Raw genomic sequence first — 25,426 nt, forward strand, 5'->3', positions numbered from 1 at the left:
TAGTCTAGGAATTAGCGAGGTGAGAGACCGGCACACAAGCGGCAGTTCTTCAGCACGAGCCTTCGACGGGCGGCTAGCACTTCATCGTCGTTGGTGGCGGTGCTGAATCATCATCTTCATTCCAAAAACAAATATCAGCAGACTTTGCAAAAAGAAATAACTTACAAACTTGTGAAAAATGCACAAGCAGGCAGCAACAAAACAAGAATGCTTTTGCCGCAAGGTCAATTGTAGCAACGGATTCACATAGGCAGAGCATTGCTAAAGGCAAATCTAAGACAGTGGCAGAGTCGGGGACAACAACATAAGCATTTGCTCAATGGTCAAGGACACCTCTTTGAAATGGCAACAAAATTCATGTAGGCAGACAATTGATCCCCCACAGGACCAGCACAGCACAAAACCTTGATGAGGTGCTGGTCCAACACCTTCTGGCCCCACCTATGTCGGGATCCTGCTAATAACCCCGCAGTGTTAGAACCAGCAATGCTGGTTGGTTTATGGGGTTTAACGTCCCAAAGCAACTAAGGCTATGAGAGACGCCGTAGTGGAGGGCTCCGGAAATTTCGACTACCTGGGGTTCCTTAACGTGCACTGACATCGCACAGTACACGGGCCTCTAGAATTTCTCCTCCAAAGAAATTCCAGCCGCCGCGGCCGGGATCGAACCCGCGTCTTTTGGGTCAGCAGCCGAGCACCATAACCACTGAGCCACCGCGGCGGCAATAGAACCAGCAATGCTGGAACCAACAGATTCCCTGTCGGGAATTTTAACTTCAGGCCCTCCACTTTCATGATGTAACAATAGCGCAAAAGGAACACGAGGGATGGAAAGAAAACGACGCAGACAAGCGCTAACTCTTTACTGGGGTTTATCGATGAAACACGCAATTTATACGTCACTTTCAAAAAATGTAAAACATAAAACAAGCAGCCCCCTCCTGGGAAGCCCTTGTTAGCGCTTGTCTGCGTCGTTGTCTTTCCGTCTCTCATGCTCCTTTTGCGCTATTGTTACATCATGAACGCTATCCAACTTGCCCAAATTCCAGCTTTGCCCTCCACTTCGCATTTATAAAATATCGTTCCTCTCGTATCACTGACCTATGTACAAAAATGTGACCTATTCGTGAGCTTTTCCATTCCGTGCTTTTTTTTTCAACGTTGTATACATGCATTTCACTGTTATTGCAGATTTATGAAATCTTTTGTTTACACACAACAGCAGGTCACAGTGTAGTCACTGACCATGGAACCTCATTTTTCATATGATATAATGCACATTTTTGTTGAAAACATGTAAAATAGATTACAATTTCAACTCCAACATCTAGAAATCAAATAGGTTGCAGGTGAAGACAGGCTTCTGAAATAAGAAGCGGGTGGGCATCGGCACTCTCGTGCAACAAGACTTTTTCCGCCGCGGTGGCTCAGTGGTTATGGCGCTCGGCTGCTGACCCGAAAGACGCGGGTTCGATTCCGGCCGCGGCGGTTGAATTTCTTTGGAGGAGAAATTCTAGAGGCCCGTGTAGTGTGTGATGTCAGTGCGCGTTAAAGAACCCCAGGTGGTCGAAATTTCCGGAGCCCTCCACTACAGCGTCTCTCATAGCCTTAGTCGCTTTGGGACGTTAAACCCCATAAACCAAACCTAAACCTAAACCAGCAACAAGACTTTTTCTGATTTCCATAACGCATACATCAGATGAATTTATTATTAATTTGTTCAGCACATGGGATGGTGATGGCCCCGTAATATGTGCCGTTGAAATTCAATATAAACTATTTGCGACTTCAGGAAGTCAATGAAACAATCAAATGCAATTTAGCAGGGACAAGCATCGCCGATCACTTCGTTCTCCCGCCTAGTGAAGGCGGCACGGCAGTCATCAGGTTGGTCACGTGACAACGTCCTTCAAATTGGCATCGAGGAGGTCCGCTTCGTGTAGGTCGCTCCCAGACAGGTTGCACTTCTGGAAGTTCAGTCACAATTTATGTGAGACGTTAGCCCGGACACAAACAGACATCACTGCAGTGTGTTGAGGGAAGCCTTTCAAGGTGGCATTGATTAATAACAAGGATAGTACAGCTGGACTTCCTTACAGTGATGTTTATTGAAAAGTTCGCTGTTATTACCTCATTATATGTGACAAAATCCCTGTTACTACTCCTACATTAAATTCAGTTTTCTGCAAATGATTCTATGTCAGCCAGAAATCTGCCTGCATGAATGACTTTTAAGAGTGTCATGCTTACCTTTGCATGTGTTCCAATATGTGAAAATGTTTCCCAAAATTTCAGTTAGAGTGAAATGGCATGAAATAGGCAGTGCTAGTAGTTTAGTTTCTGATCCGAGTGCAATGTGCTCTGCTCGATGCAATGCAAGAGAAATTTTGCTTTGCCAAAAAGAGTTTTAAAGTTCTAGCACACTGGTTTCTTTGAGGGGCTTTCCAAAGAATGACTCTCTTTTTTTTTCTTATCGCCTGCATTGTTAAACAACCTCAGGTGGCCGAAATTTGTGGAGCCGTTCACTACGACGTCCCTCATAGCCTGAGTCGCTTTGGGACGTCAAACCCACATAAACCATTAAACCATTATTTACCTTAAGGTACCTTGTCACAAAAGGCTAAACTGTATTATCCTATGATTTCAATTCCACTTTTTCAGAATTTCATCTATAAACAAGCTTGACTGCCATCATTGTTGCTTCAAGTTGTCAGTTGGTGTGACCTCACACTGCCCCATTAAGCCTTGTGCAACCCCCTGGATCTGAGCCTGGTGCCAGAAAGGTTTTCTAATGAAAAGATGTCGAGAGACAGGCACACCTTTTCTTTGCAGCTACTGCCCATCTTCAGATCATTAATTTTAGAGGCAAATCAAATTCATCATCATCATCAGCCTGACTACGCCCACTTCAGGAAAAAGGCCTCTCCCATGTCTCTCCAATTGACCCTGTCCTTTGTCAGTTGCGGCCCCCGTACCCCCGCAAACTTCTTACTTTCACCCGCCTACCTATCTTTCTGCCGTCCCCTGCTACGTTTGCCTTCCCTTGAAATCCACTTCGTCACCCTTAAGGACCAGCGGTTATCTTGCCTGCGCATTACATGACCTGCCCAAGCCCACTTCTTCCTCTTGATTTCGACTAGGATGTCATTAACCTCCGTTTGTTCTCTCACCCACTCCGCCCACTTCCAATCTCTTAACGTTACACCTATCATTTTTCTTTCCATATCTCACAACGTTAAGTATCAAATTATACTTGCAATTACTGTAAGAGGCTGAAGTTTCATGAGGACATATGTTTGTGATTTTTTTCAAACTGTACTCGGTCTACAATTTTTCCTGCGAACAGTGCCCACGATCGCACAAAAGGAGTTTAGACATTCAAGCAGCTGTGCTTCATTAGTGCAAGTACTATAAATCCTTTCAAAAGATACAGTCAAAACTTTACTTGCTGTGCCTGCTTATCATTTGTCATCAACATGTGACAAGTAATGACATAAGGTGATGCCATAGACACCTAGCGGGTAATAACGACAGGTGCATGCAATGTGCCTGCCAGCAGTTATCGCGGCCACCTTATTGCAGCAAGCCTGCAGAATTTAGTGCGCATGAATTAAGATGAAATTTCAGCACAAGACAAAAGCACGAAAAATTGAGCTAATAAAGATAGACATTTAGGGTATGTCTTCACTTAGACACATACATTTTAAAGCTGCACTGAAGAGAATTCTGAACTCACATTTTTATCGCCGGAGCTCGATCTACACGTTCCGAGCATTCTAGAAAACTTCGAATTATTGCCGTGAGCGGCCGATTTCTCTAATTTAAATCCAATGAATGTCGGGATCCTGCCTTTATTTTTTAATTCCCCACAAACGGTGGGAGGAGTCGACCAACCTTTCACCCAGTCCTGTGGCGGCTTGCCGCTCTGCCATCGGGGGAGTGATACGTAGTGATCGGCAAAAAAAAAGAGTTCACCCATATTTTTATTTCCGTTGGGCCTAATTTGCATCTATGTAGTCTCTGGTTAGAACTGTTTATTCACAGAAACATAAAAGAAACAAAATAAAAGCGAGAGCAAAGTCGCCACGCGACTGCCTGAAGGGCACTCCATGCATTGGTCGACTCCCCCCACTGTCTGCGGGGAATTAAAAAAAAAAAAGCGGTAGCCGGATGTTATTTTGATTTAATTAGTAAAATCAGCCACACAGGGCAATAAATCGCAGTTTCTAAGAATGCTGAGAATGTGTAGATTGAGTTCCCGCGGCAAAAAGACCAGTTCAGATTCCTCTTCAGTGCACCTTTAAGCTAAAACACACAAAACAAAAAATAATATTAAAAGTATACTAATGCAATGAGTGCGAATTTGTGAAAATCAGCCTACATGGCGGGGACTCTGGTACCCACCTCGAGGTCGGCACAAGCGAGGATGGCAAGCCGAAGTTCGCAATTCTGCAGGGTAGCATTCCTCAGCACCGCATCCTTGAGGTTCACCTTGACCATGTGGCTTCCCGTGAGGTCGGCACCCTTCAGGTTTGCCCCTGTGTCAGCCAATATAACAGATATATAGGCATATATAATAATGATTTATTTCCACCACCATACAGTGCTGCAGGGGATGGGAACAAAAGCGGTTATCACTTGACAAGGTTCCCACCCCCCGTACAGCAAGTGGGCAGTGGCATGCGACGGCACTTCTGAGAGAAAAAAAAAAAGACAACAGACAAATACACAATCACCAGCGTGTGTAGGAAATCAATACGGGTTGAGGCAATAACAACGAAAGCAACAATAAAAGCGCTGTTACAAAGATTATAACAACATGAATAAGAGTTTAAAGTATGAATACTAAGAAAATGTGGCTTCAGAAATAAAGCAGTCGAGGTGGTCAGAGAAGGTAATGTTTCCTATGTCAATGTTTGCAGCAATTAATCTATTCAGGAGTGGGGGAAGTTGGAATGTTATCATTTGGCGTCCATAGTTTGTTCTCACTACAGGTACTACCATGGCCTCCTTTATACTTTCTGTGCCTGTCAACTCCGCGCTCCGCGGCCGTCGTCGCCGCTCCTCCTCCCTTGAGAAGTTACGCCGCTGGCTGCCGAGAGATGGCGACAGCGACGTTGGGGCATCCTCGCGAGGCAAGCGCCGGGTGCGCTGTGTTGACAGCAGCCCGGATAGCCACGTGCTGTTGATCTGTCGTTGTTATGTGGGCTGTTTTGCAGTGTTTGCAGTATTAGAGTGCTTTTTTTAAGCTTTGATTATTGCCACGTCTTGAACAGTTTTGCAGCGCTTTTTTTAAGCTTTGATTATTGCCACGTCTTGAAAAACATCCGCTCTCAGTTCCTTGCACGCGACCTTGGAAAGAAAGAAGAGGTTTCGTCATCTCACTTGAAGAAACTACGAGATGTAAAAAAAGATAGGATTGTAAAACCTGTGAGGAGTCTAACCAGAAAACATGTTTTTCCGAACAATATTGAAAAAATGAACGTCTAACGAGCTGTCCAAGTTTTTCTCCAGACGTTATCATCTGCTCTGGAGTTTCTGAAAGAGCACGCAGGACAGAGCTGCCATACATCATTTGCCTATGCGGAACCAACAACTACTACACGACACCAGCAACAAGTGCCAACATATCGAGCAAAATTTCCCTGATGCCGGGCACTTTGACGACAAAAAATGATTCTAGGCTGGGATGGCTGGAAGTTACATTTCCGCTATATATCGACCAACTAAAGAAAGATGCAACTTATCCTCGTGCCTTTTTCACAGCTGAAACGTACGAGGCCCTTCTGCTCACAACTTACTCGACTGCTTGCTGCATTCGCTATCTGGTAGCTGAGGAGAAGTTCTGTTTTGTACTAACGCGGAAATTCAGCAGTGACCCAATTGAAGCGCTATTTGGAACCCTGAGGCGGTCACTGGGATGCAACGACCAACTTGACGTGCGGCCGGTACTCAGGACTAGGAAAAGTCTTGAAGACGGGAATTGCCGCGACATCTGAACACAGCAACGTACTACTATATCATGAGATTCACCACAGCACTGGACTTAGGACTGCAGGGCTATGTCGATGAGCTTCCAGAGGCTGCTTTGGAAGTCTTGGGACGCTTAGACGTGCAGCATGTCCCTGCTTCTCTACCTACATCGCAGCTGTCGACCACGTTCTATGTAGGTGGCTACATCGCTCGTGTGATAAGTGAACATATGGAATGTGAGCAGTGCTGTTTACTCACAACCAAGCCATCTACTATACCCATTCGAGAAGTTCAACCAAGAACAGGACCGTGGTGGGCTGCCTTACCCATCTGACGAATTACTCTGTCTTAGGCTGCGGCTGTTTGTGGAGACAAGCTTAAAAGAAAACCAACGACTTCAAAATCCATTGACAAACCTGACCGATTCAGCTGTTACAGCCATCTGTAAATCAAGGTTGCTGAAGTGCCCTGTCAGTGACAGCAGTCACCGTGAACATTTTTCTCTACTTGTGGCAACTAGATTCATCAGATCACTGCTGGTGAACTACGCCTCTTCGATAACAGACAAGAATGATTTGTATAAGCCGCTGTTTCGGCAGAAGCCACTTTCACGATAAGTCATGAACTGTAAAAGTAGTTACTCTTGTAGCACAACTGCTGTTGTGAAATGCGTAAATAAATGGTGGTGCCTTTCTTCTTAAATTTTGTTTTAGCACAGCGTAGACTACCATTGTAACTGTTCTATTACCATTGACGCTAGCGGAGCAGTCATGCAGTTTTTCGAGCCATGCCCACATATCTTGAAATTACAGTAACATATCGTTGGTGTTACTGGCTAACAACTAACGTGATCACTTGTTATCCATAGAGGATGTCGGCCTCACAAGTAAATATAACGAATATGTGCGATTCATGCTTAGTAGCAGTTATCCCGCGAGGGAATAACAGTGCTCCCATGCTCACGCCGGCATTCGCACCAGTGCGCCTCGACACCTACGTCAGTGGCGCCCTCAGAGGCGGGAGCGGCAGCGCCGCGCAACTTTACCCGACGGCGCCGCTCCATGGTTTGCGCGGCGCGTTGACAGGCACAGAGAGTATAAAGGAGGCTATGGTACTACACAGTGTGGTTTGCGATGGCGTGGGTATGTGCACTGAAATAACTGGATCGGGGCTAAGTCAGATATGTTTGTAATGCATCTTCTTTGTTCTATTTTATAGGTGTTGAAACATACAAGTTGAAAACGTAGAGCATCATGAAGAGTACATGCAGAGCATCACATGAGACTAGCATGCCATTGCACAATCCTCTAAAATGGGCACTGAGGAAAATTCCATCCAGTCTCATTTCTTGGTAAAAATCATTGGCTCTTTGTGGATATGTGGATGTTTGGCCAACAGCAGCACAAGAGACATCTATAACCAAGAAAATTGAATTCAGAAATTTTCCAGACACTCCATTTCAATTCTTGATGTCAATACCAAAAGGACTCTGAGATCCCTTTTGGAAGTGAATGTCATTGTGACCTGGCCTCAGAGATTCAGGATTATGAAGCGGGCTAGTTGGTTTATTGCTGCCAATAGCAAATTAATCCTGCACGAAGTAATGAGGACACGAAACAGAACACACACCACAGGATAGCACGCCATCTTGTTTTGTGAGCGCTTTCGTGTCGTCATCCCTTCGAGCTGGATTAATCAATTGATGCCTCAGAGATTGGCAACGAAAGCAAGTGGTCTTGACATCATCAGTCTGCTTGTGAAAACCGTCATGGGTGGTGAATCCTTCATTTTTATTTCATATCTCGGGCTTTTCTAGCGTACGAATGTTTGTTTCTTTTCAGTCAAAAGTAGCCGCTTACTCATTAGCAGAAACGAAGGTAAACAAGTTCTTTTTTTTGGAAGACTGACGGATGGGGTGCTCACGCAAGCACTTCCTAGTCCAGCTATCGTTTCCGCTTCAATAATTTCTCGCGTGCTCCTATCTTTGCACTTCCCGACTAGAAAAACCCATATTGAGCAGCGGTCTACATCCTTTACATGTGCTGAAATTATTACACGCTGTCCATCTTGTACGTTCCTGCAATTATGCTCACGAAGGCAATCGTTAGAGCAATGACCAGTTTGGCCTACTGCTGTCCGTAAAAGAGTGGAGTCTGGTATACAACACCTCCTTTGCATTGAACATACAGAATCTGATGCTTCTTTTCACGTTCATTAAGGGGGGACACTGGTCTTGAAAAAAAAAATTATTAATGAAGTCACAGCTACGAAATTTTCAGGGAATATGTATTTTTGTGTGCTGATTCTAAATGTGTCATTTAATTTCATGTAAAACAATTCCTTGAGCACTTATGCACTTTTTATGCTAGTATTTTGCGGAGAGTTTTGAAGAAAATTTGCTGCGGGAAACTCGCTGAAATGTATGCCATTGGGTTCTCTTGACACCAAGGAATACAATAAGGGTGAAATTGTCTTTCTGTCTATCATATAACTTAAGTTATAGAGTTTTGAAGTTTTCACTTCAGAAATGAGAAGGAAAGTGTGTATTCCTGTTCCTGAAGTGGCAGCTTCAGTACCCTATTAGTCGAGTTCTATGAGAGCCAGGATAACGATTTTACCCTTATTGTATTCCTTGGTGTCCAGAGAACCCAATGGCATGCATTTCAGCGAGTTTCCTGCAGCAAATTTTCTTCAAAACTCTCCGCAAAATACTTGCATAAAAAGTGCATAAGTTCTCAAGGAATTGTTTGACATGAAATTAAATGAGATATCTAGAATCAGCGCACAAAAATACATGTGCCCTGAAAATTTCATAGGTATGACTAAATTAATAAAATTTTCTTTTCAAGACCAGTGTCCCCCCTTAAGCATGTGACATTCATACCTGTTTAATTTGCATTGCCTGTCAATGAAAAAATAACTGATTCCTCAATCCACTTGGTCAAATGTTTAGAGGAATCCCCCAAGGAGGAGTAGATTTTTAATAAGAGAGTAATTACTCATTGACACCCACTTCGCATTTCACTCCAGATTATGCGAGACAGTGAACATGTATGGAATCACTGCCAGTTTTTTCCAGAGAGTCAAAAGACAAGGGTGGACACTATAAAAGAGAAAACCAGCACTAGATTCAAATTAGTAATTCATTCTTTTCAGGGGGAAAATGTATGTACCTTGCAACATCAATCCTTATCTTATGCGTGCCCTCTTGGAAACACCACTTTTTATGGTGAAGCTACATCGGGTTTGTTGGTCTACCCTGATTAGGACTTTAAAAAAAAAAATACTGAGGGGAAAAAAATGGCAGGAGAAGCGTCAAGTTCAAAATAATTTTTTCCTTTCATGGGCGAAGACACACACAGAGTTTGCACACATTTGCGGATACGAAAAAAAAAAAAACACCACCTTGTCTGTCATTTATTTGTAAGTACACTGACATACTTATCACAAAGTCTGAGGAAACATTAACAATGACTTGCTGTCTAAGCTTACTTTCAAGCTGAAACTAAAAAAAACAAAATCTTCCATGTCTACAGCACAACGAACAGGACAAGAAGAAGGACACAGGCAGAGACACAATACAGCGCTGACTCACAATTGAAATTTTTATTAGCTGCCAGCCGGAATAAGTACCTAACAGGCGGCCAAGAATGGAAAGTAATGGACACAAGTCATGCAGCGGAAACACAAAATTCAAAAAATCAAAGAATTCAAAATAAAGCACACGTGTGTCAACATTTGCATTCGAGGTAGTGTTTTTCTGTTTCTGACAGCAATACAGATGGTGCGCTTATACAGTCTTCCAGGAGCCTTGCTATCATGTGTGCTTCTACAATTTCTCTTGTCAGAGAATCGCGGTTCCTACCTATCACTCAAAAGCAACTGTCAGCAAAGCATAAAGCTAGAGGCACAAAGTTGGAAGCAGGCAACCTCAAATCATCAATGTTCGCGACGATGGTGTCGTCGACACAGCAAGATAGCCCTCTCATGTACAGTGGAATTGAAGTTCGCTTCATTCGAACCGATTGTGTTTGAATTCGGTGTGCGTCAAAAAAGGCACACCTTTAGGGGGGACCCTGGTCTTGAAAAGAAAATTTTATTAATCTAGATATAGTGATGAAAATTTCAGGCCACATGTATTTTTGTGTGCTGATTTTAGATATGTCATTTAATTTCGTGTAAAACAATTCCTTGAGCACTTGTGCAATTTTTGTGCAAGTATTTTGGGAAAAGTTTTGAAGAAAATTTGCTGCAGGAAACTCGCCGAAATGCATGCCATTGGGTTCTCTTGACACCAAGGAATGCAACAAGGGTAAAATTATCAACCTGGCTCTCATAGAACTTGAGTTATAGGGTACTGAAGCTGCCACTTCAGAAACAGCAATACACATTTTTCTTCTCATTTCTGAAGCGACAACTTCAAAACTCTATAACTCAAGTTCTAAGATAGCCAGGATGATAATTTTACCCTTATTGTATTCCTTGGTGTCAAGAGAACCCAATGGCATGCATATCAGCAAGTTTCCTACTGCAAATTTTTGCAAAACTTTTCCCAAATTACTTGCATAAAAATTGCACAAGTGCTCAAGGAATTGTTTTACACGAAATTAAATGACATATCTAGAATCTAGACCAGGGTCCCCCCTTAATTCGAACTCTGCATTTTTCTAAAAAAATGTTCGATCCCCTATGAATTTGGATTATCTGGTGCTGACTGTGCCATATGGTGAGCAGTCCTAAAGGAAGCAGGAACGAGGTGAACAAAATGGTATACCGCTAAGGTCGGCACTGTCCCCGTTGAGGTCTCCCATTGTGGTCGAGCGCAGGTAGGCATTCTCCAGGTTGGCGTGCATCATCTTCGCCCCGACCAGATGTGCATCCTGTCAACGACACCAACAATGATGCAGAAAAGGCAAGCTCCTAAAAATCCAATTCTTGAGAGAACGGCTTACGCACAGCATACACGTGACAAGAAAGACAAAGAAGAACAGATGAATGAAGTGGACAACATGAGAGCTGACTAAGAACTCGTCTTTTAAGGGAGGATGTGGGGATCAGATCGCAAAAATCGCGAAAAAAGTCGATTTTTGAAAAGTGCACTTTTTGGCGTCTCCAACACTGTTTCTATGTTGTACCGAAATATTTCACCCAAAAATAAGCTTTAAGCGTTCCAAATAAATATATTTGTCGGCATCTACACATAGACAATGAGTGCTAGCTTAGAACTTTCAGGCCTGTTTTCTCGAAAGTTTGTTTTGAGCTTAATGCCTTGATCATGGAAAGTGTAGCACAGCAACGGGTGCATGGATTTTTACCCCGTTTGTTTTGTTGTGATCACTGAAATGTGGTCTGCGTCAAGACAGTCTCAGATTTACCATTTAGATTCACAAGTTTTTATTACATGGTAATTAGAGCATGATACAGTCTAAACACAAAGAAAATGTGCATACTGTACCCTTTTAAAAAACAGCAGAGAAATTTAAAAAAAAAAGCAAATTAAGAGAGTCTTGATTTACACCATGCTTCTTAGTAAATATTAAAGGCATTTACAGACCTGTAGCCTGTTCTTTTGTCATGCTAGGCTTTCCACAAGCAAGCAACATGGGGACAACATATAAACAATGATAAAAGGGAACCTACTGAAGCTGTCATTGTGAAACTTTATTTCTGATTGTTTGATGCTGTTTTAAGCCAGTCTGCCAAATTTCATCACTCCAAGTCGAAAAATAGAAAAGTTGCCTTCGATCCCCTCATCCCCCCTTCACACCACACTGAGCACAAGAAGCGTACAAAAGTCGCAGCATATTCTTTCCTCTGGACCAGACTTCATCTTAATGAGTGAAGCCTGAGAGAGTTAATGGTTCATGGCGAGAGAACTAAAACTTGTGCACAAAATCAGGGTTTGCAAAATGTGGTGCCCATCCTGTTTACAAAAGCAACCCGAATAGTACAATTCAATTGGTTCTGCATGGTTTTGAATTCTATTTTTAGACACATTCACTGGTCTTTTTTAATGAGAGTTTCATTGTTCCGAAGTGGCATATGCACTATGAGGAAAGACATAAAGAAGGGCTCCAGATTAACTTTGACCATCTGCGGTACTACAGCACACAATGCAAAGAAAGACACCTTAGTCGGATACAACTTAAAGGGACACCAAGGAGAGCTCTATTAATATTTTGTTCATAGCAAAATCCGATAGTTCGGCATTTCATGGCTTTGTTGCCACTTGGCCGGCAGCGAAAGATGCATTTATTTCTAAGAAATTTGGATTCGAAGTTGAAATAGTTTTTCCCGCCGCTCTGATTCAAACTTGGGATTCTGCTATGACGACACAGAACTAAGTGACGTGAAACATGACATTCAGATGACGTAACGCAGACTCCGTGATTTCTGGCGGCCAGCAGTGCGGCCCAGCAGCAGCCGAAAAGAAAGCTACCGCCGGCTGCACGTTGAAGGCATCTATCGGCTATTGCGGCCGTCGCTGCCGTCGCTTCGTTTACGTTTGCACCGGCGTTTTGCCAGCGTTACGATGGATCCTGCTCTCAAAGTGGTCAAAGAAGTTCTCGCAAATAGACACCTTTAGCATACCGTGTACCTTGTTACCGTTAGCGGAATACCGGGAGCCCGCCTACCGCCGGTCCGCCGTCAGCAGGCGCTGATTGGTCCCGATGCTGCAGGCGCGCGCGTAGCTGTCGGGTACGTGGCACCATCTGGCGACGTCAGGGAGATTTGCGCATGCATTGGTTGCACCTCAGTGATTCGTGATTCTCGTGTCCTAGTGTTGCTAGAACCATTGGTTCTAGCAACACTGTTTTGTCCTACGATGTCACCACGCTTGTACTTGCGAGTTTGGCCTGTGGCGGCGATACCTGTATTTTGGTTCTTGCTCTTTTCTACGTTACGTTAAGAGAGCTTTGTTGTCAGTATGAGTGGCGTTTTTGTAATCAGGAGCTGGTGTTCTGTCGATACAAGCCAACTTCAATTTCTCCTCAGTGTCCCTTTAAGTTGTATCCGACTATAGAGGCCTCTTGGAATGGCAGAGTGGATGCTGAGGAAAAGGGGGAAACGTGGTAGTCGAGGGAAGCGGAGGCCTGAGGTTAGACGGACCGCTGGGAGAGTGTGCCTTCAGGTGGCCCAAGGCAAGAGGAGCGTTTGCCACTGGGACAGGCCTCTGTCATGCAGTGGACTTGGCAATAGTTGGCAACGATGGTTTTGACAACCCATCACCTGTGAGATACATGACAAGGCGTACCTCAAGATTGGCATGTGTCAGGTCGGCGCTCTCGAGGCAGCAGTAGCTGAGGTCGGTCCCCTTGAGACGGCACTGGCGTAGCTTGGCCCATCGGAAGTCGATGTGGCGAAGGTCAAGGCCTGAAAGGTCGGCACCAGACAGGTCCTCGCCCTGTGCCAGGGACAACAACATGCATACAGTTTGCAACATCACCGCAGTCGTGGTTAAATTAAAAAAAATTGATAAGGGTTTAACGCAGTTAAACCGAGTAGACCTGCGAAAGCAGGCATTCATTCTTCAATCATAGGGAGCACTTAGACTCGGCCTTAGGGGTGTGGCATGATATCTTTAGTGGGCTAATGCCCACGTATACTGAATTGGTAATTCCTACTTAAGATTCATAGGTGGCGGCAAGTCCTCATATACCACTACCAGTGCAGTGGCGCAGCGGTCAAGCGATGCGTAACTGCACTGGCAGGTGTCTGTTCCTGTCACAGCCACCCATCGGGATTGTGCGACCCATGTTGCTCTTCCCCAGCAACCTCTCGTGCAGATGGCACGACACTCGTCCCAACTTACCCGGGTAGCTACCTGGGTTGCTAGGCATCGGCGACTCAAGGTCGTTTGGTAGCCGCACCGCCACGAGCATACACGACGAGCCTAGCTGGGCTCCAGTAGCATTGCTTTCGCGACAATAAACAAGCTGACGTCATGCGTCACCATAGCAACGGAGAGGCTGACGTCACACCATCTGTTAGGCGCGGCGGCAGCTCCTCGAGGAGCAAGGGGGTCCACGGGCCCTGTGACGAGCGGTTAGACCTGGCATAGTACCGTATTTTCCAGTGTATAAGACGCGGCTTTTTTTCAAAAATCTTGCTGGTGCGTCCTATACAAAGGTGCGTCTTATATGCGAATTTTTCGACTTTTTTTGTGAGTTGAGAAATTACTCAGGTTCATGTTGAAGCTTTTTTCACCGGAAAAATATCGCTACCAATAACGCGGTTGTAACACGGCTACAATACGAGGACCGCCATGCGCAACTCTTTTAGGTGAACTTTATCATGAAACGGCGGGGATGATGACTTCCGGGATCATAAACACACGGCCGTTTCGGAGGCCCCAAGCAAAAGTAATGTGAAATGCCAAAAAGATGGCGACAATCGCGCTTTTCGCCATTGTCAAGACAAGCCAAGACAAGCCGGCATTTTTTTTTAGTCTCCCTTTGCAACTTTGTTTGCTCTGCGTACGTAGTATGTGCATTGTGCCAAGAGAATGTTTCAGCTGCATTGCCTCCAGAAAGGAGCAAACTTTTTGATAGCGCATCCGAAGATGAAGACTTCGAAGGTTTTAAGTGAAAATAAAATGTTGTTATGGACACAAGGAGAGTTCTTTTGTTTGTTTTTTTTGCTAAAACGTGGGCGGGTATGGCATGAGTGTTGCCTTATCGATCACTTAGCGTTGCTTAAGAGCTCACAGGTACGGTGCATTTCACAGGTACTGTGCATTTCACGATGGTCACACAAGCATGTTTAATTAAGCCTTACTAGCCTAACTGGGTAAATTGGGGTGCGTCTTATATACACGGGTGCGTCTTATATGCCAACTTTTTCAATAACAGCCTGCATATATGGCAGGTGTGTCTTATACAAGGGTGCGTGTTATACACCGGAAAATACGGTATTGCTTTCACAATAAAACTGCGCTCAATGGACAAATGTCACTATAGTAGGATACAACTTCAATAAACAGCAGTTGCTAACACTGGACCATGTCCATGGCTTACTGTATTACTCCGCTGGCCAATCACAGTAGTAAATGAAATAAATTTTTTAATGTTTAAGTATAATAAACAAACCAGGCATTAAAACTCTAGAGCTTATAATTTTTTTTTCTTGTGATTAGCTTCTTGTTTAGGTGCCAAGAAAAGTTTTAACGACAGACTACTTTTTTGTCGTGGAGGGATTTTGTGTGGCGGTCCTGAATATGGGTGGAGCTTCACTGCACATTCAAGTTGTATCTGACTATAGCTTCAGGACAAGAGTCCAATAAATGTGTGCGGGCATACATTGATCACATTAGTGTTGATTCTCTTCTGGTCTGTATTGTTCCACTGACTTTAAGTGTCATGCATGCCTGCAGCTAGGACGTGTTTCCAGAAAATCGGGATTTCTCAATTGCGACTTAACAGCTAATATTTTTATATGGATAAAGGGCCTTGTGACACAAATCAAGCATGTGGCTTTTATTCTTTGCAAAATTGCATGCACAGTATGGGACATTGTGACGCCCGAACGCCCAAGGAGATCGATGAAAGTCATAATATTTTCAAGATTCTAATCTGCTCCAGAAATGATCGTTTCAGGCAAATGATTTATGGAACCGGAAACAATGTCCATCTGGAATACGCCTGGCTTCCAGCCGGAAAATTTCAATTTCGAGCCAGCTCCAGCTAAAATCCCCAGCACTTCCAGCTGGAAGAGGAAACAAATGTCACTTGCAGCCACTCCGGCTGAAAATGTAGTCTCCATTCCGTAGCATATGCATTTTTCCTGGCTATAAAACAGTGCCTTGAGGGAGGCACACAGCTAGGGAGCCAATATTAAGTGATGTCACACTTGCCTGCAAACTCAGCTCTGACCGATCGGACGTTCTGCCAAGGATGGTGACCACGTCATTCCGGTTGAGCGGAAAGGCGTCTCCCGCATCAGCTTCGTACTGCTGCAGAGGAGAACACAACATGGCTTCCTTCAGTGGACAGCTACCTTCCTTCAGTGCCCTGCTTTACGAGTGCTCTGCAGCAATGCTCAAGGCTACTTTTAAAAAGTCAACCTAACCAACTTAGATGGCACCCCGAAGTATAGCTTCAAAACTGTGAACTTCATAAAGATGAAAAAGCATGTACTCCAGTGGCTGCAGTGTCTAGTGTAGAACTACGACCTTTTATTAATAATCCCGAAAAAGGCATTCATTTAATTAAGTTTTTTATTATACTGGCTCGTCCAACAGAGAGAACACATCTGAAAGCTTCAATGGCCCACAGCCTTATGCGGCATCTGTCTTCATCATCTTTAGTCTTTTACTTTTTTTTCCTAGTAAGGGAATTAGTGCTCTAGCTTGTAATTGCCATACAGTTCAAGTTGAAAGATTCATCAGTGAAGCAAAAGCAAAAATAACATAATAATACACAGACTAGAATACAGATAAATTTTAGAAGTGAATTTGTCTGGGCTACTTCGTGACCGATCATCTCAAGGAATTGATAGCGGAAAAAATTGCATGGGACAGATAATAAACTAGGCAGATTGAAAAGAATGAAAAATAATAATAGAAAGTAAGCATCAAACTCCACGCTTACACCAGATATTTCAGCAAAGCCCAGCAGTAAGTTTTAAAAATACACTTTCTCAAGTACAAAGATGGCTTTTTCAGCATGCTGAGCAGAAACATCTGTTTTTTTTCCCAACAGTTCATGCTTCCACCTGGCTGCCCGATAAATGACATTTGAAACTAAGCTCGTGTAAATGTCATTTTATTTCCATCCTGTGCAAACTGATGCCCTGAGCAAAGATAAAACTATGTGTAAGTCCTACCTCAAACAACTTCACTGCCAAAGTAGAGCTGGCATTTGGACACCTGGTGTCAAGAAACAACATATACAAAAGCGATGTGCAGAATACAGGATGCATGACACATGAGACTACAGAGAAGCAAACCGTGCACAGGCCAAAGGATGCGTACATAAAGGCCTATACTTAGGGTTGTTCGTTTTCGGGTAAAACCCGATTTTACCCGATTTTTGCAGCCCGAACGTGTTCCTAAAATATCGGGTAAAACCCGATTTTTCCCGATTTCTGAAACAATTGTGCCCACGGAATTGTTGTGCCTCCAGTCTCAGACAAAGAAGAAAACCATTTGACATTGTGGAAACTGGGAGCCATACTCGATCTGTTCCAGAAGCGGCTGCTGAGTCAGTCGTTTGATGACTACCGACCTCTCTTTATTTCCGTGATGGGCGATGTAGGCTCGCTTCGCGAGGAGTTTAACCAGTACTTGCTGGAAGCAAGCCCCACAAATGGAGGTGTTGAAGTGATGGACTATTGGAAGGACGCAACTGTGCATTACCCCAGGCTAGCAAATGCAGCGTTGTCATTGTTGTGCCTAGCTAATGGCAGCTGTGACGTTGAGCGAACGTTCTCTCAGCTAAGGTGTACCTGCAGAGACCAGACAGGTCTCGGATGGAAAGCGAGAGGTTACGCATGCAGATGATAATGTATGTTAATAAGGACGTGTAGAACGTCGATGACCAGCCCTCGTGAATAAAATCTTTCTTATCTCAAAACTGACCATTGCCTCTCACTGCGAGTAATAATTAATTACCAAAGAAACGCCAAATTTTGCAATACTTTTTTGAAAGCAGCCCAAAATATAGCCCTAATTGTTACCCACCGGTTAGAGCAAATGGAATAAATTATTAGTTTGCAAATTTAACCCGATGAAACCCGAATTTCGGATGTTTTTCACAAAAAACCCGATTTCTCCCCTATTATCAAGCCGAAAAATAACGCCCGATTTTTACCCCCCGAATTTGAAAAAATGTAAAACCCGAAAACGAATAACCCTACCTATACTGTGTCTTCATATTAACTCGCATGAATGCAATGCATGCACCAATCCACCATTCTACATATTGCCCATAATATCTGGTACACATTAGTATACAGTGTAACATGAAGCTTAAGAAATGTGAGGCTTATGTTAAAGGGTCACTGAGCAAATTTTTATTACAGCTGTTCACTATCGAAAAAGCTGTAACACAAAATTTGACAATTTAGACATTTCTCTCAGCATATTTCTTCCAGTAAGGAGAAAGAACTCCTGGCAATTTAATTGGGACTCCATGAACTACGTAAAAAATAACTAACATGTGATCTTGAAAACAATGTCTTGAGTTCACCAGCTTATCAACTGGCGCATGCAGTTCTCTCAGTTTGCGTGACTGAACAAATCCAGAGCAGATGACTTCTATTATAATGGATGCTACCAAAAGGCTGTTAGTCAGGTCTTTTACAATGATATCACGGGTCGGATGATGTAACAGTTCACATCAGGCCATGGCAGATATGAGCAACCACATTAAACCTGCCATTTTTTTTTTTTTTCCACAAAATAAAGTGCATGTAAATGTGCACAAAAAACACTGAACATGATTTAGACTCAGCACCAGCTTTTCGGTGTAAATAAATGTCACATAAACTCATCCTTAGTGACCCTTCAACACAAAGTGCTTCAGAATCGGTACAAAATGTGCCTCTGCTTCCTTATCACCTCCAATTTCGGTTGAGATTTTAGAAAGTACCTGCTACCAGCAAGCTCAAGCATGCAGCCTTGCAAAGTTACCATGATATTATGGATTAATGTTGATAACTGCATGTGGAGTGGAGTAGAAACTTTACCCGACTAATCCGTTCCAGTTCTGGAATGAGTGACTCGAACCTGAAGAATCTGGCTTCTTCAAGGACACCTGCACATGAAACACAGCGAACCATGAATGAAAGAAGCTGCACATAAGTTGTTTCATCACATTCCAAAATACGAGTGTTAAGAAACATCACATCTGTCCAACATTAGCGAGGTAGTAAGCAGGTCCACAGAACTTATTTTTCGCACAAGATAGCCTCACTATTTTTTTGTTCTTGTTAAGCACACCCTCCAAGCCGAGCTAAGTGAAGCTTCCCAAATATGTTCTAAAAATCAGTTGCATTGCTGGGTCAAATAATTGATCAGCAGTTGACTAGTAAGCGTTTGTTCACTGCAACAGCAAGGCAGGTATGTGGAAAAATGTTTTTTGTAATAACGGAGCACTAAATCAGCCCACCCATACACTCCATTTGTCAACGCTCTTTAAATCTGAGATCACAATTCCACTCATTCAATCTGCATGAAGCAGTACCGGTACAATAATACAAAAAACTCTTCATATGCATGTGGATGCATTCATCTAATTCTTGTAATTTGGTGCTAGGTGATAAATAAACTATAAAATTTTCAAAGCTTCTAAGTATGCTGGAATCAACGCAGTTCCAGCAGTTGAACCAAGCACACAATGACATCTAAGTGTGCAGCTTTTAGGGCACAAGTTAAATGATATGATCCCAGCCATAAGCATGGCTGGAGTGAGAATTGCAGACGCAGCAATCTTCCACACCTCACTCAAAATAAGAACCAACGTTGAGGGCAGGCTCAGCTAAGACACCAAAATTCACAAGAAATAAGAAGAAGCTTCACCCATGGGCTACAAGAAGTTAGCTGCTTCATAAAAAATGATCGTCAAACTTAATTCTTCCCTGTACAATCAAGAGACTCAAGAAATGTTCACTTGCCATCCTTTCAAGCGAAATTACACTCTGGAATGAACAAACTTGTCCATGCAACCCAACCATACAGACCTTCCACATATTGTGTGTCCATAATACCATGGAGTAAGGCATCAACTACGTGAGGAACCTAAATTTTGAGGTGTCAACAAGGCTCGGAGAGACCGAAGAGTTTTTTCACCTGTCCAATTTTTTAGGCTAAAATTTCAGGCGGTCAGTGTCTTACTCCTTGCTATTATATGGCTTACCATGACCTGACAGGTTTCTGTCCAACTCTCCACTTCCCTTTATTTCAATGCTTACCATCTTTTTAGTGCTCTGCACACAATTCGTCGCAACATTGCATCCGAGCTTGAAATTTTTCCAGCCTGATCCAACCCCACACCATGAGCCTAGCAGCGACTATTCATCTTGAGAGTAACAGCGCACAAAGCAAAGATGAGAACAGGAGAAGTGGTCGCCAACGAGCACTGGCTTTTGACAACTTCAAGTTGCAAAACTAACGAACCCAAGCTGCTGTGCTGGCCATTACTCACACATACCACGTGGTGAAATGCCCCTGTCCAGAACAAGTTGGCCATGGCGGAGGTAGTTGAGCAATGGCTCGAAGTGCGTCGGACATCTGTCGATCAGGTAGGCACCGTGAGCATCCGTGGCGCTCAAACACTGCGTTTCACCAGAGTGGCCGAAGAGACTTGCCAGCATTGAGCTGGGCTCTTTCGAAACCAAGGTGTGTCTGAAAATGGAAAATGTACATCATACAGCAGATGACTTGAGCCAACACCTGAGAAAATAAACTTCAGAATGAACTGCAGTATACTATAATGCAGCATGCTGCCAACACGTGTAGCAGGCATTCTGAGATGCAATCTTTTGCCAACTGCCTTGTTATTTCCACAGTTTACTCAGACAAAATTGATTATCTAGTGGGCCAGCGCCCCAACACGAGTTACCTAGTCGTAGCGAAATGCTTTCCTCCTACGTTAAGCAGGACCCAATCCATACTGCCAGGGACCATGGGTATCGCAGGCACCGGTGGATCTACGCGAACAGAAAGGAATTAGCATGTATTCCAAGTTCACCGCAGCGGCAGACACGTCTCAGTTTCTGCGGAAGCTCAAACGAAGCTCACCGGCGAAGTTTTCGCCGCAAGAGGCGAACAGGACGTCGTCATCTCTGAAAGAGATCGCAGTTCGATCAGGATTTCACAAAGTGAACACAACATACGTGATATCTGTACGCATGCCTATGAGAACTGACGCTGCTGCGGACTTGCCTGATTAGGTTTATATTGTCGATTTCTCCGCCTTTGGAAGTGAACAGCCTGGTTACTTGTATTGAAAATTTAGAACTGATATCCGTAAGCAACTCGTCGAAGGTTCGAGGAACGGGGAACACCTTCGCGCACAAGAAAACATGCGCGCTAACATGATCACAGAGCTCTGCTCAGCAGACATAGTACCAACGTGGTAATTACGTTATACGCGTCACTGCCAGCGACTAGAAAAACCGCGACAGAAAGCTAGAAAGCGCGGCGGAGCGGCCGTACCTTGCCCTCGTAATGCGTTCCGTTCCGGTACACAATCACTCGTACGGCGTTATTGGCGTTATCATTCGCGCTTTCGGTTCGTGGCCTCTTTGCGAACCACATGGTGTCGCAGCCTGAACTCGGGGGCAAGAAATGAGCGGTTAAAATCTCTGGACGCGTTACGACAGGGTACGAGTGCAAGGCGAACACCGCGCACGAGACATCCGCAGATTTGAAGCCACGCGCCATGTTGTGTGCTAGGCATTACAGAGAGCAGAGCTAGGGTGGCTAGACTAGCAGAGCCGTAGCTGCCGCAGCGTTCACTGTTCGTCCAAATGACAGATATCAATCAAACTCCGGTCAGTAACAATTTATAAAAAAAAACATAATTTTGACAATCATAACAATAAAAAGTAATTTTGTGTTTGTTTTTTAGTTATTTTGTGACACCTTTTTCTCGCCACCAGGCGACGTCACTGCAGTTCCAGCATCGTCTGCTCCGCCTCGTTGTTCATGTGTTCGTCGTTCGGTAATTGCGACAGCTGTGAGAGATATTTCCCGTCCCCCTTTAGCTCTAGATCACAACCGGTGAGCAACAAGCATGGTTACCTGCTTCTGGATCGGAAGAACCGTGGTGGAGAACCGTTGGTAATGAGCAATCATGAGCTTTAATTTCCATCGGGACCAAGCCATATGCCGAAGCTACGGTGAACTGTAACGGTGCTAGAAAGTGGTGTACGTAACGATAGTTCCATAGTGCTGCAGCTCGAATCACACACAAAACAAGGACAATGGATCATTATGATCCGCGGCACCAAATACATAAATTTCCCTCGGCATCCACTTTTTTTTTTTTTTTAACCCTGCGCTACAATAACAATACTTCTTGTTCAGGCACACAGTTAACCCCCTAAACCTCTTGGCAGTGCACTCAAGGGGCATGCGCCATACTGCCGCCCCCTCCAACCTTATTTCTGAAAAGATTACCTTGGGCCCCGCAATAAAAAAAAAAAAGAAACAAAGCTGGCCGCGTGCCTGTGCATATGTGTTCTCTAATCCTTTTCTACCACTCGCTGCGTTGTATTTGACCTCGTTTCCAGTCTTTTGACAAGACACTGTACAACTCCGCAGCTATATCAATGTCATATTTAATTGTTTTTCCAAGAAAAAAAAAAAGGAAAATGCACAGAGCGAGGTAAATGCTCGGGCTTTAGTTATATGGGGGCTCTTGCAGGGCGTTAATTTGGAAGCTTTATTTGCGAAAATTTCAGGCTTTGTGAGAAAAGCATGTATAAAAAATTATGTAAGCCACCTGTTAGAGAGTCTTAGTGGACAATATTTTTAGGAATTTCACAACGGAACCTAATTTCGGCATCATTTCCTAAAAAGATGGCTGGTGGTTTAGCATTGCCACGTTTGCGCTTCGCATCAAGCGGCCGTGGCATTGCTATTCTAGCTCACTTTAGCATTGTAAAGCCCGAAATATTGCGCGAAAGCAGGGTGGGCGACCTAAATTTCGGAGGTGAGCCAAATCCATTCTGGGGGCGTCCCAGCTAGGTCGGATCGGAACATATGGGACAACTCAATTCTCAAATTTTTGGGGGTGGAAGCCTGTCTTCCGCCCAAGCACATACCCAGAGTCACCGACAGTCAAATTCGGCCAAGGTCATTTCAAGGACAAAATTTCGGGTGGTCCACGCCATATTCGATGCTTGACCGTGAGTGTTGTCATGTGTCATATGTGAAAAACCGCAATATATGTTGTGTTCCACTTCTGGTTTTTTACGCGATTCCAGCTTGTGTAAATAGTGCCCTCCCAGTAAAAAAAAAAAGAAACCATTGGAACCAATGGTATTTCCGAATGGTTCCAATTGGACTAGTTGAGTTTCCAACTGGTTCCAATTGGAATGGTGTTCCAATTGGTGGGCCCAATTGGTCATCCATTGCATCCAATTTCTCCAATGAATGTTTGCATATTTGACAAACAAGGTAGAACTAATATTGTTCTTATAATAAGAGATTTCAGCAATTTAACCTACTAAATTCTATTCATCATCTACACCACCACTACAGCTCCAATTAAATTAAATAACTGCGCTCAGTGGCCAAGCGCCACTGGCCCCAGCATGAGAGCCTCATAAATTGGGTATATAAGTTGGAGCAAAAGCGTGTTCTCTGGATGTACACCCCCCGTCAAAAGTTTTACAGCCCAAGGGTTTGCTTGTGAGGCCTGCAACATGCCCCGTTATGGATCCTCAGTGACCGCAATCTCTTGAAAGAATGGCTTTGCGTTCTCAATCCTCCCAAGGTTTGGACTGCTTGATGTGCTAGTACATCAGAATACAGCTAAGACGAGGTAACTAGCAGGCTGGTTAACTAATATTGAATAACTAACTTCTTAATTCTTATTGTTAGGCTCCTCAATTATTGAGACACGTATAGCCCCCCGTAGGTAATATCCATATCAGCTTTTAGAATTTAGAAAACGCGGTTACCCTCGGCGCTGTGGCGCAACTAATTTTGGCTATTTCGACGAGTTACGTGCACTGGAGGGGTTGGTTTGCCTGCAATCTTTTTCGAAAGCGCATGTATTATGGCGCGACGTGGCCAAAATTTGTTACGCCTCAGCGCCAAGGGCAACCGCGTTTTCGAAATTCTAGAAACTGATATGCATATAACTTACGGTGGGCTGCACGCCTCTAAATAACTGAGGAGCCTAACAGTGATAGTTCAACAGCTAACTATTCAATATTGATTAACCAGCCTGCTAGTTAGGAAGTCTGTATTCTGCTGTACTACACTGCTGACAATTAATGCTATGCCGCAAAAAGCGCTCTTTTAACTCAAAAAGCCTATTTTTAAAAATTGTGTAGAGTCTTAGGTGAAACAACCTGTACAGTAAGCCCTGTCTCTATCATTGTCCAGTAGCCCTTCAAACTCCGTTATTTCCCTCTCCCAGCCCCTCATACCTACAGTACCTGCGGATGGCGTCGCGCCCGAGTGCTTCATGCGCGGGATATTTTGAGAGTTTTTTAAAAAAAGCCGCGAAAGGGGACAGGAAAAGACGTCGCCGATTTGGGAAACGCTGTCGTTGCCCCTGAAATAAGAATCGGTTGGTTTATGGTTTATGGGGGTTTAACGTCCCAAAACGACTCAGGCTATGAGGGACGCCGTACACTCTTAAAAAAAAGTTAGTAAAAAGTTAGTAAATGGGTAGTAAAAAAGTAGTAACTGCAGCAGTTACTAACTCTGACATCGTTTTACTACTTTTTGCTGACTACTTACTACCCTCTTCAAAATATAGTTAGTAAAAGTAGCCCTTGCTACCTTTTTACTAACTGTGGTCGCCAGTTACTACCTAGTTAGTAACCGTTCCTTTTACCCCAAAATAAAGTCAAAATAAAGTCAAAGAATGTGACTGACGCCGACTGTCATGCCAATAAATTGGTTTTATAATTAAACATTTCTGCAGGGACATGCGGTTAGGTAGATTAAGCTGTTTCTCCAATATCTACTTCATAATTAAAGCTGGTATCTTAGCTCAACCGGTACGAGCAACTAGCCCGTAAATGAGAGCCTGGTTTACGGAGTATATAAGCCTGAGAACGATTTCTCTACATGTGCAAGCGCAGTGCGCGAGTGTGACTCTTCCTGATTTGTGCTTTTCCTGCATTCTGAATCTGTGTGCGCGCGGTAAGGTTGTTGATGCCGCATAATCTCTACATGTAATGCGCGGTAACCATAAACCTAAGTGTGTGATTTACTGCCAGCACGCTCTGATAGCTCTGTCTGGAATCCGGAATTAGTCAAATTGACTGTGAAGCTTTTTTATTTTTCGAGTACGCACAAATTTGACAAGCCATGCCAGCACACCGTACGAAGAACCTAGCAGCATATGCGAGTTTGTATTCATGTTCTTAGTAAATACTACTAACGAATTCCCGTTACTAACTGCGGGTAGCAGCCGTTACTAACTCAATGGGTTAGTAACTGTTACTAACCTCCCCGTTACTAACTGCAGTTACTAACAGGGTAGTAACATATGTGACAACCAGTTACTACCCCAAAGTTAGTAAGTACTACTACCTTTTTTCTAAGAGTGTACTGAAGGGCTCCGGAAATTTCGTCCACCTGTGGTTCTTCAACGTGCACTGGCATCGCACAGTACACGGGCCTCTAGAATTTCGAAATAAGAATCAATTTGGGCAAAGGATCGAAGCTTGCCTATCAGCCTCCCTTGCAAAGACAAAAATTGCTCGTTAGCTTACGTCAAACTGCGGCACTGGCAGCGGAAAAAGACGGAATTGCCTGCCCCAA

The 25,426-nt window shown here is 43.8% G+C and overlaps 1 protein-coding gene across 1 annotated transcript; it reads right to left on the minus strand.

The window, feature by feature from the left end:
• Window positions 1-1,606: 1,606 nt before the first annotated feature.
• Window positions 1,607-21,374, minus strand: LOC149349065 (BTB/POZ domain-containing protein KCTD9-like). Its single transcript, XM_089541141.1, has 11 exons — window positions 21,131-21,374; window positions 20,858-20,979; window positions 20,714-20,757; window positions 20,535-20,622; window positions 20,124-20,317; window positions 18,661-18,728; window positions 15,827-15,925; window positions 13,229-13,378; window positions 10,748-10,853; window positions 4,405-4,538; window positions 1,607-1,967 (listed from the first exon to the last, which is right to left on the minus strand). Exons 1-11 carry the CDS (start codon window positions 21,356-21,358, stop codon window positions 1,893-1,895), a joined length of 1,308 nt encoding a protein of 435 aa, XP_089397267.1. The 5' UTR covers window positions 21,359-21,374; the 3' UTR covers window positions 1,607-1,892.
• Between the last annotated feature and the right edge of the window lie 4,052 nt (window positions 21,375-25,426).

Source organism: Amblyomma mixtum, chromosome 4 (genome assembly GCF_055824585.1).
Source record: "Amblyomma mixtum isolate Tamu chromosome 4, ASM5582458v1, whole genome shotgun sequence".
Lineage (NCBI taxonomy): Eukaryota > Metazoa > Arthropoda > Arachnida > Ixodida > Ixodidae > Amblyomma > Amblyomma mixtum.

Coding starts and splice junctions, on each gene's coding strand:
- LOC149349065 (XM_089541141.1), bottom strand. CDS start 21,358: ATGGCGCGTGGCTTCAAATCTGCGGATGTCTCGTGCGCGGTGTTCGCC. Junction 20,758..20,857: donor GACAATATAAACCTAATCAG/GCAAGTCCGCAG, acceptor GATCTCTTTCAG/AGATGACGACGTCCTGTTCG. Junction 20,623..20,713: donor TTGCGGCGAAAACTTCGCCG/GTGAGCTTCGTT, acceptor CTGTTCGCGTAG/ATCCACCGGTGCCTGCGATA.